The sequence below is a fragment of the Cyprinus carpio genome, chromosome B10 (genome assembly GCF_018340385.1).
Source record: "Cyprinus carpio isolate SPL01 chromosome B10, ASM1834038v1, whole genome shotgun sequence".
NCBI lineage: Eukaryota > Metazoa > Chordata > Actinopteri > Cypriniformes > Cyprinidae > Cyprinus > Cyprinus carpio.
Window position 1 is genome coordinate 19,043,765 of NC_056606.1, and position 13,220 is coordinate 19,056,984.

At 35.2% G+C, this 13,220-nt stretch overlaps 1 protein-coding gene across 8 annotated transcripts in view; it reads right to left on the bottom strand.

Moving 5' to 3' along the window:
• The window catches only part of LOC109110675 (bone morphogenetic protein 1-like), a 34,106-nt gene that overhangs the window by 1,196 nt on the left and 19,690 nt on the right, over positions 1–13,220 (bottom strand). For 6 of the 8 annotated variants that reach the window (XM_042733040.1, XM_042733039.1, XM_042733046.1 and 3 more), the window contains 13 exons: positions 13,111–13,216; positions 10,250–10,374; positions 9,725–9,840; positions 7,517–7,619; positions 7,183–7,302; positions 6,958–7,103; positions 5,429–5,624; positions 5,214–5,339; positions 1,836–1,999; positions 1,553–1,733; positions 1,238–1,363; positions 383–510; positions 53–266 (listed from right to left, as the gene is read on the bottom strand). In XM_042733040.1, the coding sequence (XP_042588974.1) occupies positions 53–266; positions 383–510; positions 1,238–1,363; positions 1,553–1,733; positions 1,836–1,999; positions 5,214–5,339; positions 5,429–5,624; positions 6,958–7,103; positions 7,183–7,302; positions 7,517–7,619; positions 9,725–9,840; positions 10,250–10,374; positions 13,111–13,216 (1,851 nt within the window). The remainder of the gene's footprint in view (positions 1–52; positions 267–382; positions 511–1,237; positions 1,364–1,552; positions 1,734–1,835; positions 2,000–5,213; positions 5,340–5,428; positions 5,625–6,957; positions 7,104–7,182; positions 7,303–7,516; positions 7,620–9,724; positions 9,841–10,249; positions 10,375–13,110; positions 13,217–13,220) is intronic. The other 2 variants (XM_042733042.1, XM_042733044.1) reach the window with 1 other exon arrangement.

Here is a 13,220-nt window from a genome sequence, read left to right on the forward strand (position 1 = left end):
ACTGAAATCAGCTGTTCGTTATGGAGAACCTCAGGACCACACAAAAAAATACCTGCTGAGTGAGAGGCCTTAAAACCCCTCTTCTGTACCGAGTTATCCGAGAAGAACTGCAGGAACATGCTATTGCCACTGGAAATGACAGGTGATGTCTTTTTACTCCCACAAAAGCGACCAAAACTGGTTGCTCTTCCATTTGGCCCATCATATATCTCCAAATAGTCATAAGCACACTCTTCATTAGCCTCCATGTCAATCTCCTCAAAAGCCTATGAATAGAGAGAATGCAATTTGAGCTCTTGGAATGGTTTTAACCATTCCTTTGATTACCAGTGTATACTCTATCTTTAACCACTCATTTTGTCTGGCTGAATGATGCAATTACCAGTTTAATGCGGTGGCCTGGGGTGGTGGATAGGGTCCATGTGCAGGCCTTCTTGCTGGGGTATTTATCTGGCCAGTTTGGACTTGTGATGATACCGGAAACACTGGTAATGACCTGATCACAGCCCACTAAAAGCACAAATCCAAGATATTAATGATTGTTGGGAATCCAGAATTAGGATTGCTCTAAAGGCATATTAAAAAGATATTTTCTATTAGCTTATGCCTTTTTTTCATAATTCTAAATCTAAATAAAACATATAAAATGTCTAAATTATTTCATGAGATTCACATGGATTCATTTTACAATGCCTTTATGAAATATTTGGATCTTTTAGCCTTTTCTTTATCTGGACAATAGAGGGTCAACAGAGGGACAGACACCTCTCAAATTTCATTAAAAATATCTTAATTTGTGTTTTGAAGATTAACCTATGTTTTTATGGGTTTGGAACAGCATGAGGGTGAGCAAACGGTGACATTTACTTACTTCTGGGTAAAATATCCTTTTCAAATTCAGGTTTAAAGAGTTTACAAAAAGCAAAAAGAAGTGTTTTTGTGCACTCAGGGCACCCTTGGAGCAATAACGAAATTGCACTTTGCAAAAAAATAATAATAATAAAAAAACGTTTTCTGTATCAGTATCTGTATCTATATGACTTCAAAAAGAATACAGAGCTTTGAAGTATTTAATTTAGACATTTTGTGTTAAAATGCAAATGAATGCTTTCACAAAACATCAGTGTGTTTTAGATTTACCAAATAAATGTTTTCTTACCATTCTAATCCGTTTATTTCACACATGACAAATATTTTCCAATTTATGAATAATTGGTTATGTGATGTGAAGCCAAACCTTCTTTGCAATCATGATTATTGCTATGCAACACAAAGCCGCTGCGACACTGACAGCTGTAGCTCCCAAACGTGTTCACACACTCATGCTGGCAACCTCCATTCTCCCTAGAACACTCATCCATGTCTGCCAGAGAAAAAGAGAAAGTACATTTTTGTTGGACAGAAGGACAGAATGACATTACTTTCTGAACTTACTTGTATCGATTCCAGGATTCTGTCAGAAAAAAAAAGTCAAGTCTGTCTGAAACGTATGAAAATTGTTCATTAGCTGATTATCGGCAAGTTGCAAAGGACAATCACAGATCATTCTCACCAGAAAAGAACTGAGCTTTGAAGCCTCTCTTGGACACGGTGTTGTCTGATTTGAACTCAACGCGCATACTGTTGAGTTGGGACGTGATCGCCTCTGGTTTCTCTGTGCCACAGAATTTCCCATGAAGCTTTGCATCTGTGGACAGGCTGCTGTGTACTTCAACATAATCATATTTACAAACCTGCGAACAGAGGAGCTCATTACTTTGTCATTGTGGTCAAAAGATTATTTGGTCTTGGCAACCTTGTTACAAATCACACAGTCTCCAGCATAGACAGCTTACATCGTTCCCTTCGATCTCAAAAGTATCAAAAAGCAGAGTGATGCGGTACTGCACTGGGGCAATGAGCTGCCACACACAGTTCTTGTTAGGTGGGTATTCCTGCGGCCATCCTGGACTAGTGAAGGAGCCATTGAGTTTGGAGATGAATCCACCACAGGCAGCTGCTGGGATCAGATGGAGGAGCCATTATTATGCTGCTGTCTTGACTGCCAAGCCAGCAAGCAAAGAGACACATATAACAGAAATCTTTCAGTTTTCAGCAACACAATTTTAAATCTTTTAAGATCTAAACAAAACTCAATACAAGCATCGTTAACACTTTATGGCTTTGAATGGCAAATTCCATGCAATGCAAAAATGCTGTCCATTCATAAACAAAGAAAGAGCTAAAAGCTTGTTTGGTTTAATGAATGCATGAGCAGCGCCGAACCAAGATGCCTTTTAGAACTCCATACTCCTAGAAGGAGTCAAGTGTCTTTGTTGTTACCTTTGGCAAGAAAATCAATCTCAACAGAGAGCTCCTAACATTGAGAGGAGAGGTCTCTTTCTCTAATTTCTGTGTACCAGTTTTCTTGTGAGGTATATTCAAGCACTGTTTACAGAATCAATAGTCCTTTTTTGATTTTAACAAATGCACCAGAAAAAATGAGTCATGGACTGACCAAAATTGAGTCCAAAAAATGCAACATTTTTCGTTAGTTAAAAAACCCCCAGTTTAACGCCGTTAAAAATTGCATTTATTTAGAAGCAGAACGTCTTTACGACCACATCAAATGGGAGATTTTCAGACACACACCTCACAACTGCACCTCAGGCGCTAGTCAAACAAGTATGGAAAAGATACAGGTGATGAACCAGCTTCAATATAACGACAGTGAACTGCAGTCAGATGAGATGTTATAAGGCCATATGTCAGTAAAACCAAATTTTCCTGTCCTGTCAGCTGTTACCGTGCTCACAGCATGTGCTCTTTAATTGCATGCACAAATAGGGTGGCGTGCTGTAGCCTGTATCCTTTCATATTAAAATTAATAAAACTACGAGCATGCGTGTCAGATCTGCATCACGTTCATCAGCGGCAGCTCTTATAGTAATAGCAGTTAAATAACCTAATACCCCAGCTGCTATGTTGTCTGATGTGAAGAACACAAGAAAAAAAAAGAGAAAATCAATAACTTTTGTAGTTTTAAGGATTCATCTATATTTAATTAATAAGTTAGTGTTTGATAACTTTATTCAATTTCTGTATATTTCCTAATTGCTGAAGGCCGCAGGTAAATATGACATTTATTATAATGGGTTTATGTGAAGATTGTTTTAAGTTCACTTAAATTAGAAGTTGTAATTTTTTTAAAAGTCTAATAAATGATAAAATTGATAGCTCTCAATTATACTATAATTTTAGTATAGTCAACATTACATATAGTCAATGGTTAATTGTTATGTATTAAGAAAAAAAAAGAGTAGAAGACATCAATAGTATTGGTATCAGTGATACCTAACCCTATATATATATATATATATATATATATATATATATATATATATATACACACACACACACACACACACACACATACACACACATGTTTGTTTCTGTGAATTGTGGGGACTTACTATAGACCTTTATTACTTTTATACTGACTAAACGATATTTTCTATCCTCTGACCCTAACAATTTTTAATAATTTATTTTCCCCTCATGTGGACCACAGGTAGCATAAACTACTTGGGCACTTGTTTATGCCCATAAAGTACACACACACACACACACACACACACACATACATATCAGACATATTACAAAATTATAATAAAAAAACCAACAAAACTTTCCAACTAAAAGATCAAAGGAAAATGCAAAATCACAATATTAATACAAAATTTCTTGAACACAATGTTAGTGGTGGTTCTTTTTATTGTTTGGACAGAGAGGTGCCAGTAGTAACATTTTTATTATGACCCTTTTCTCTGATTTCGCACTCAGATTGAGAAACATGACAACTGTGCGTATGACTTCCTGAAACTGTGAGATCGTGATTCCAAGAACAGCCCTATACTGTTTTTAGCTGTGTATACTTTTGACAATTTGGTGATTAAATAAACTGTTTTAGACCACTGCGATACCTGCAAGTTGTCTGAGATGCAGTGCTGCATTTTGCCCAGTATGTGACTGCCATATTATTTTGTTATTTTGATTAGATAAATATCAAGTGTTCTAAAATAAAAGCAGATAAAGTATGAGAGTATGCATACAATATCCATATGTATGTAATTTCAATGTTATGGCCTTTGTTTAGATATTTAAAGATTGCCATCTTTAAACATGGCTGTTGAAATGAAATTATAATATAAGTATATGGCTATATAAGTATTGTTCCTCATTGGAGTGTGTTAATGTCAACATTTACTATTGCTAATATATTTTTACATTTTAAAGTTTTTTCATACATTTAACATTAGCTAATAAACTATGAACAATCTTTAATGATAAATATAATAATTCATATTAATATTTTCATTCAATTACAAAGTTAAGATACACATTAATGTATGCAACTGTATTAAACCAACTTCTAAAAAAAACATACAGAATTGTTTTTATATATATATTTATTAATTTATTCTTTATTAAAAAATACATTTCTATCTTTTGTATCTTTTATTACAATATCAACATGCACTGACAGTTAGCATGATACATATTTTTACAGGCTATATATGTTAATGTATAAAATTGGTTTTTAAATATTATGTTCTTAAATTTAAAATATGTATGTGGTAATGCATGTATGAATATCTCTGTAATATGTACATATATTACATTTGCATATGGGAAGACCTGAGAATAACAGGTAGAACATGATCTCACATTCCGTTTTAGCCATTATGATTAATAAATACAACTGGATACCACAGTTTACCCTTCCTGAGTTATTATTTTATCATAATCAGCCTATTAGAATGATTTCTGAAGGATTGTGTAACACTGAAGACTGCGGATATGCTGCTTTGCCATCATAACACAAATAAATTACATTTATTTATTTATTTATTTTATTTTTTGTTGTTGTTGTATTTTTAATTCTGTGTGGAGTTTTAACATTCTAAATTGTTCTTAAATGTGAGGTAGATATAACTAGGGTCTTCTTTTTTTTAAAAGTTATTTTTATGGGATTTTATGCCTTTTTATTGAGATATGACAGGAAAGTATTGGGAGGAGGAAGGTTGAGCGGGATCGGGATCAGCAAAGGACCTCAAGACAGGAATCGAACTCGGGTTGCAGTGAGTACAGTTGCACTATGTGTTGACGCACTATCCACGAGGCTATTGGCGCAGACATAATTAGGGTGTTACTTTAACAGGTTTTGGTATCACCTGCACAGCTGCGGCGGTCCGGGGCGAGCTCGTATCCAGGGTTGCAGCCACAGTGGTAGCTGCCCAGGGTGTTGACACAGCGCTGCTCACAGTGACCATTATCAGGCCTGGAACATTCGTCAATCTCTAAATTACAAAAAAAAAAAAAAAAAAAACATAAGGTCAGAAGGTCACAAAGGAGGCAAAGCAGTCAATATATAATTCAGGAGTGTCACCTTTGAAGAAATTAGCTGCAAACCCAGCTTTGTTCACAGAACCGTCAGATACAAACTTCATCCACAGCTGGTTGGAGCTGCTCTTGATATCGTCTGGCTTTTCATAGCCACAGAAGCGGCCCAGTAGAGCACTGTTCTCGGAATCACCATCTCGCAGTTCCAGGTAGTCATATGCACAGTTGTCATGTTTCTCAGTCTGAGTGTGAAAGCAGAGAAAATGGTCATAATAGAAATGTTACTTGTGGTACCTCTCTGCCTGAAAAATCAATTAGAAACAATATAAGAATGCTTCACTGTCAGTACTGCTAATCAGCACTTGTGATGCCATGACAAGAAGCTGAAGCCAGAATAAATCACAGGCATTTCATCGATGCGTGTGTTCTGCTCTGCAATGACTAACATTTCATGACATTTCCGAAAACAGTTCTCCCTTTCTTTTCTCATCATTAAATGCTCTCTCTACACATTCCTCTATAAAAACACTTGTTTTGAAAAAAAAAGTGTGCTCAATTGTACTGAAAGTGTTTGTAGTGTGCTTTAAACCTATATTTTAAAATGTATTTGCAGATAATATTAATGAAATGAAAGTGTGCTTAGGGGAAGGGAGTACACTTTGCTGTATTTCATATTAAATGTATGTCATATTAAAAGTTGTACTTTTTGCAGTACATTTTTTGTGTACATTTTAAATCATTGTTTTCATAATCATTTAGCCGTGTAAATAAAGTACACTTATTTTGATTTCGACTAACATACTAAAGTACTGTACATGTAAAGTACTTGATTATAAGTTTAACTACTGTGATATTTGATATTAAATTTAAAGTTAAGATATCATATACATTAAATTGCAACTTCGTTATTACAAATTTGTAATGTAAATATTTTTTAAAACATAACAGTATTTGAGGTAGGAAGTACACTTTAACCATATTTCAAAAACAATATAATTGTACAAGTAAAAACATCTTTATATATATTTTTTAAATATGGTTAGAAAGTGTACTTTCTACCTCAATTTTTGTTTATTTTTGTTAGTCCTACTAAAAAAACGTCCTACTTAAAAAGCACTCTAAGTTTGAGCTAATTTCATTTAATATCAAGCTAAATTATAATTTATATTTTGATTAATTGTAATTAACATGCAATTAGGTATCCAGAAACTACATTGTTTGCACTTGTTTTAATGTAGCTTTGATCACAGGAATAAATTACATTTTAAAATATACTCAAATAGAAAGCAGTTATTTTGAATATTTAGATTTTTTCACGGGAATAAATTACATTTTAAATTTTGGAACAAATAAATGCAGGCTTGGTGAGCAGAAGAGAATTCTTTAAAAAACAGTAAAAATGACTGATATAATATAATATAATATAATATAATATAATATAATATAATATAATATAATATAATATAATATAATATAATATAATATAATATAATATAATATAATCATAATAAAACTGCTGTCTGAGGCTAGTTACAGAACATCACATGACAAGAACACAAGATTTGTGCACCCTACCTCGAACGACTGGAATACGAGGCCCACATGAAACCCCTGGGGTACGATGATCTTCCATGTGCACACTTTATTAGGCCGATAATCATCAGGGTAATTGGGTGACTCGATCTGTCCACTGTCTCGTCTCACTTCACCTCCGCAAATAGCTGAATCCATGGACAGGACATCACTTATTATTACAAGGGAACACATGAGCCTCTCAGCTGGTGATCAGTGGACTTATACCTTCATAGACAGCAGAGAAGCCTTTCCCCACCCAATTACTGCTGCTGCTGCTGAATTCAATCCACAGTCGACTGTCAGTGGATATGATGGCCTCAGGTAACTGGTCTCCACAAAAACGGCCTGAAGCAAATGCAACAAACTGATCAAAGGTGTTCATGGACAGGGTTGATGGGATAATCAGTTATCTATTGTGACGCATTTGTATATTCTTTTTTTTCAGCAATTTCAGTAATTAAAAAACCAAGAGATTTTTTTATCAAAAAAAAAAAAAATTAATTAAAAGGCATTTAAGACAAAGAAATGCAGTAATGATCTTGATAATTAATGTGAGAACCTTTCAAAGGTGCATTTCTCCAGTATCCATCACGAATCTCCACATGGTCGTACCAGCACAAGTGACTTCTGTACAGATCCATTGAAGTAAAATTAAGAATGATCTAACAAAGAGAATGAAACAGACAAAAGAAATGAGAAGTGGGAAGTCAAAAAAGGTTACCTACACTACCGTTCTTAATTTTTAATGAAGTCTCTCACACTCACCAAGGCTGCATTTATTTGATCAAAAATACAGTAAAAACAGAAATACAGTGAAATATTATTTAAATAAAGTTTTCTATTTTCAAATATTTTAAAATTTAAATTTGAAGTTATTCCTGCGATGCAAAGCTGAATTTTCAGCATCATAACTCCAGTCTTCAGCAGGGCCGTGCACAGACATTTTGAGGGGCAGTGGCCCAAACCAAAAAAAAAGGGCCACTAAGACGGTAGGTGCTTGTTAATACATGGCTGTGGCCAAAGCCGGGTAGATTTCTTACAAATTGTATTCCATTACTGATTCCAAATTACATGATAAAAATTGTAGTCAGTAACGTAATCCATTACATTACACATTTTAGGTAATATAATCAGATTACTTTTTGATTACTTTTGACCTAACTCATTTTATCACATTGATTTAAACAGTATAATCTTCTACCATAATGATGTAAAAATACAAAGAGTGAGACAATATATTCCTTTCATTGTAATTAACAACATGAAGTGCATTAAACATTATTTTACAGCAAAGTTTCCCAAACTGAGGTTTGTAAAGGAACTGCAGGGGGTTTATGAGTTTGATGAAAGGCTAACAAGTAATCCAGATCACATGTTATCAGTTCTGGCTGTGGCTGCCTCACTCTCCATATCTTCCTGTTCTGCCTCTGTCTCTTGCCTCTCTGTCTCATTGTATTGCCTTTCTTTCTCAGTTGGAACGTTTTGTGTGTATGGTTTTGTTTCTATGGCTTTTTTTTTTTACCTTCACTTTTACTTTGTTGAACTGACTCTGGGGCAGTTTCATCTTAATAAAGAGAATTTTTACAATCATATTGTAAATACAATTGTTAGGCTTAGTGCTAATTCGATTTATGTTATTGTAATATAATTACTTGTTAACTGGAATAATTTTATGTCCATCTTTCTTTTTATCACACTCTAGCATATTCCTTTGCTGTCGTACCTGTACTTGTCTGATTTGACTGATGCTCAGTGGGCTCTCCCTCACTCTGAGCCTGCTTCTGCCTCATCTTCAGTGGAAGTATAAGACATTTAATTTAATATTATACAGCATAAATCTATATTATATGCTAATAAACAACTCATTTGGGACATTTATATTATATTTGTAACTATTTATAAGCCTACTATTAATATGGTTTTAATAAAATATTAGCCTATAAATATGATAGTATCAAAGACAAGTAATTATAATGGGAAAATACTTAATTACAAGAACGAAAGTGTGACAAACTGCTAAATATTCTGTATGCTGGAGCTTTGAATCCAAGTTTGCAATGCTGAACTGCCTTTAACAGCCTCCCTCCGCTCTTTCTCTCTCTGTCTCTGTCTTCTTTTTTTGGGAAGGCATTGTTTTTTGTTTTTTTTTGTCAAAATTTGGCAAATTTGGTGTTATTAATATTAGATCTGATTGGGTACAATAATTTGATTAGACATTCTAATTCTAAGATCATGGATATTTTGTACAAGTTGTTAGCACTTTTAAAAGGCCGAGAGCAAATCATTACCAACAGAAATACAAAAACGAACTACCGAATTACTAATTCAGCGGATCAACCACTAACTGTAATGTGGATTGCAATACATCTACCTGTTAATGCAACAAGCTTCAGGAACTGTCGTCTCCACTCTTCAGAGAGCAGTAATGCTGCGGGGCGGGCGGAAAAACACAGAGCGGATTCACGGAATCAGCGGATCTTCAGCGGAGCTGTAACAGAACGCTTTGAGCTGGGGTGGGGGTGAGGGGATGAGAGGGGCACCTCAGCCGGTGAGGGCAGAGGGGCAGTGGCTCTAGTGCACGGCCCTGGTCTTATGTATCTCACGATCCTTCAGAAATCATTCTAAAAGGTACGTTTTTTATTTATTGTTTATTTTATTACAATTCAATTGATTATACAATTTTACTGACTGGTGTAATGTAACTTCCAGCTCATATATGTTTCTGTATATCAGCTCATGTATATGATTCTGTGTCAAGTTCTTCTACCTTCTCCCCAGGCGTAACCGATATCCTCCATATACAGTGAAGATATGCAGCATATCCATTAGGGAACCCAGGGGAGGAGAAGTTTCCAGTGCTGTCCTGAAGGCTCTCGCCACATCCTGTGCACAGAGTCGAAACCACATCGAGACAAACTCACAGATGCTTGACCTGGAAACCAGATCCTCTTATTGGAAAACAGTAGGAGTTTTCCAGATGCTAAGGTCAGTTTTAGGGATCATGCTTTTATTTTGAAGTGAGCAATCACCATCATTCCAGCTGAGATCAAAGGAGATGACTAGAAAAACAAATGTTCTATGACGGGATAATAATACAGCTGTTTCATTCTCCCACTTTACAAGGATAATTAAACTGATGTCACAGTCACAAATGCATCCGTCAAAAACACTCCAAACTTTGGAATCAAGAGCAGAAGGAAATCTAAAAAGCTGGCTGCTTCTTCAAATGGTCGTTCAGTGATGCAAGATTGGCTGCTACAGTACAAAGATGCCTGACGTAAGGGCCACTTACTTGGACACTTGTATAATTTTCCAGCTTGAGCAATGTCCCCTTTGCTCAGTCTCGACCGCTGCCCGATGGGAGGTCGGACTCTATCAACTTCATATTTTGGCAGCATGGTATCAAGATAGATGCCCCTATTTTTCACAAAAGCACAAAAGCAACAGCACCCCAATTATTTGATGAAACAGTAAAGAATAGTAAGATAAAACACAGTAAAGAATAGTAATACTATGCAGTATTATTGTGAAATATCATTGCAATAAAAATGTTTTCTATTTTAATATTTTAAAAAGTAATTTATTCTTGTGATGTCTTGAGTATAGTCAAGGCCAATATGGCCGCTCTATAGGAACGAAGCCCCGCCTTCTGAGCAAAAGAGCCAATCCCTAATCAGTAAAGTCAGCGTGTCACTGCAGCTGCTGTTAGAAGTCTTGGTTGCTATAGAAACAGTCAGCATTCTGAGACGTGTGCTTGGCGAACAGTTTTGATGTTTCCCCATTCAGAGAGACAGGATCTGCACTTGCATGCCCAAGGTATTTTAAAGATGGCCGCCGACTGATATGACTTGCTTTAAAGGGACTTTGGTATAGTCTTATTTTAGTAAAATTTGCATGATGTTAGTTTTTTGTGTATAATTTGAATTAGATTGTTTACATTTTCTGTTTTCATTTTAATTTTAATAATTTTGTTGTTAGTCATTTTTATTAGTTTTTACAGTTAAGCCCCGCTAGACACCAAGAACGATAACTATAAAGATATTGTTCTAAAAATAATTTACAATATTAAAAAATAGCAGAGTCCACACCACAGCTATAACGATAAAGGGACAGAAAGGGACAATATAGTTTGGTTGGATTTTATTTTGGTTTTTTTTTTTGAGGTGAGGTGCGATGATTGACACCCAATGAGAATATATCGTTGTATTCCGATGTTTGGAATTTAAAGTGGTAGACGAGCGTGCACTTAGAATAAACAGACGATATCTGCTGGTGTGGATGCTAATATTTTTTAATAGTTAGCTGTAGTTAAAGTATCGTTAAAGATAGCTATATCTTTATAGTTATCGTTCTTGAAGTTTTTTAAAAATGTGGTTAAACTTGATTTAGTTCAACTTGAAAATGTTGCTTTGACAACTCGCTGAAAAAAAAATATTATTTTCAAATATCTTATTTTATTAGTAAATGTTTATTTTGATTCATGTTTCAAAAATTATTTATGGTTTTAGTTTAAGTTAACATGGTATGTGTCCAAATACATTGCTTGCACCACTCAGATATGAATCACATTTGATTGGCACATATCCACTACATGTAGTCTTTCTCTCTGCTGTTCTGAGGACAGAATGATTGCTCTTTTCTCTCGTCCAGTTCTCATAATGATAGCACCCTGAACAGCCAGCATGTGGATGCAGAGTTTAAAGCATTGCCTCACTGGACTGTGACTCCCTGGAGTCCACCCTGCATGCCAGAGAACAACGGCACTCCAGCCCTGCAATTGTCCAGGACAAAAAGCCTGGAAAAGCTTTATTTGATTTGGCCTAATTCCAGGATCCCCTAACTGCAAAATTCTGAAGGTAAAACCGCACAATGTGAATATTCCTGGTTTAGAGGCCAGAAGGAGAGGGGCTACTTTGCGAAACAATCACAGAGAAACCAAGCCAGCTTCCCACAAACCATTGCACTACTAACTGATGTGAAGTTTTTCTCAGACTCTGACTATGGCTGTTAGAAGGTATAGAAGACATTAACCGCAAGCATTTTGATCAAAACAATTTCCACACGCTCAGTTAAAAAGGATACAAAGATGTCACTGTTGCACTACCCTAAGGTAAAAAAGTGAAAAGGTACATATTCGTACCTTATATAAATGGTACCTTAAAATTGCATATTAGTGCTTCAAAAGTAACCTTTTGAAAGGGTACCACCTCAGTTTTGTACCTTTTTTTCTGACTGTGCATGACATAATTAAGGAATTTTTAAAATCATTTTAAAACAAACTGGTTTGCTAGTGAATATTTTCTGAATACATTTGAGTTATTAATAAAAAATAATACATACTGCACATTGTGTTCAAACAAATTTCAACACATTATACAGAACAGTAACAAAATAAAATAAAAAATAAATTAAGATAAAAAAAAAAATTCATGGCCATGAGAACTCTGACTGTAGTAGGACAGAGTAATGTGACTTTTTACAGAAGCTGACCACAACATCCTGAATTCTTTCTGGTTTAGACTACATCAGCATTATCCTCACTGTTTCCAAACTGTTTGCGAGTTTGGTCAATTCAGAGCAGCTTTGTAAGACCCAAAAGAACTGACCAAAGGACACTCTACCTAAAAGTCTATCTGCACTTCATCCTTGGCTCCCTGTCTGAATTCTTTCTTGCTTGTCCTAAACAACGGGCCCCCTCAAAGCAGCTGGCTGGATCTCCATCCTCAAGCCACTAACAACAGGTTAGTCAGCAGTCTGTGAGAGCGCCAAGTCCTCAAGTCCTGCTCTGTCCCATCAGTTCAACACTTGTCTTAAAAACAGGACAATAACAAAATGCAAAAATGTCTTTTATAATTAGTGTAGAAATTGATATTAGCATTTTTATTTTTGTTTAATACATCGGAGAATAAATACAGAGTATAATTAAAGTGTCAACGGAAAGATGCATAATCAGATAGAAGTGGTATTTAGGTAATTTATATAGTGTTGTCATTTCTTTATAATTATTTGAGGTACGTAGGCTACTAGCAATTTCGGAGTGAAAATTGTTTCTACACCAAATATTTGCAGTATATGTTATATATTATCCAATTATCTCTAAAATAACAGTATCTACTTGTGTGCAGGTTACATTAAAGTCCTATGAATCCAAACCTGGAAAAGGTGTTTCTGGCATAATGCATGATACTGTCAAAGTCGTAAACCTCTCCAAGCGAATCCACATCATCTGGCTCCATCTTTATGAAATTATACTCCTGACCTGT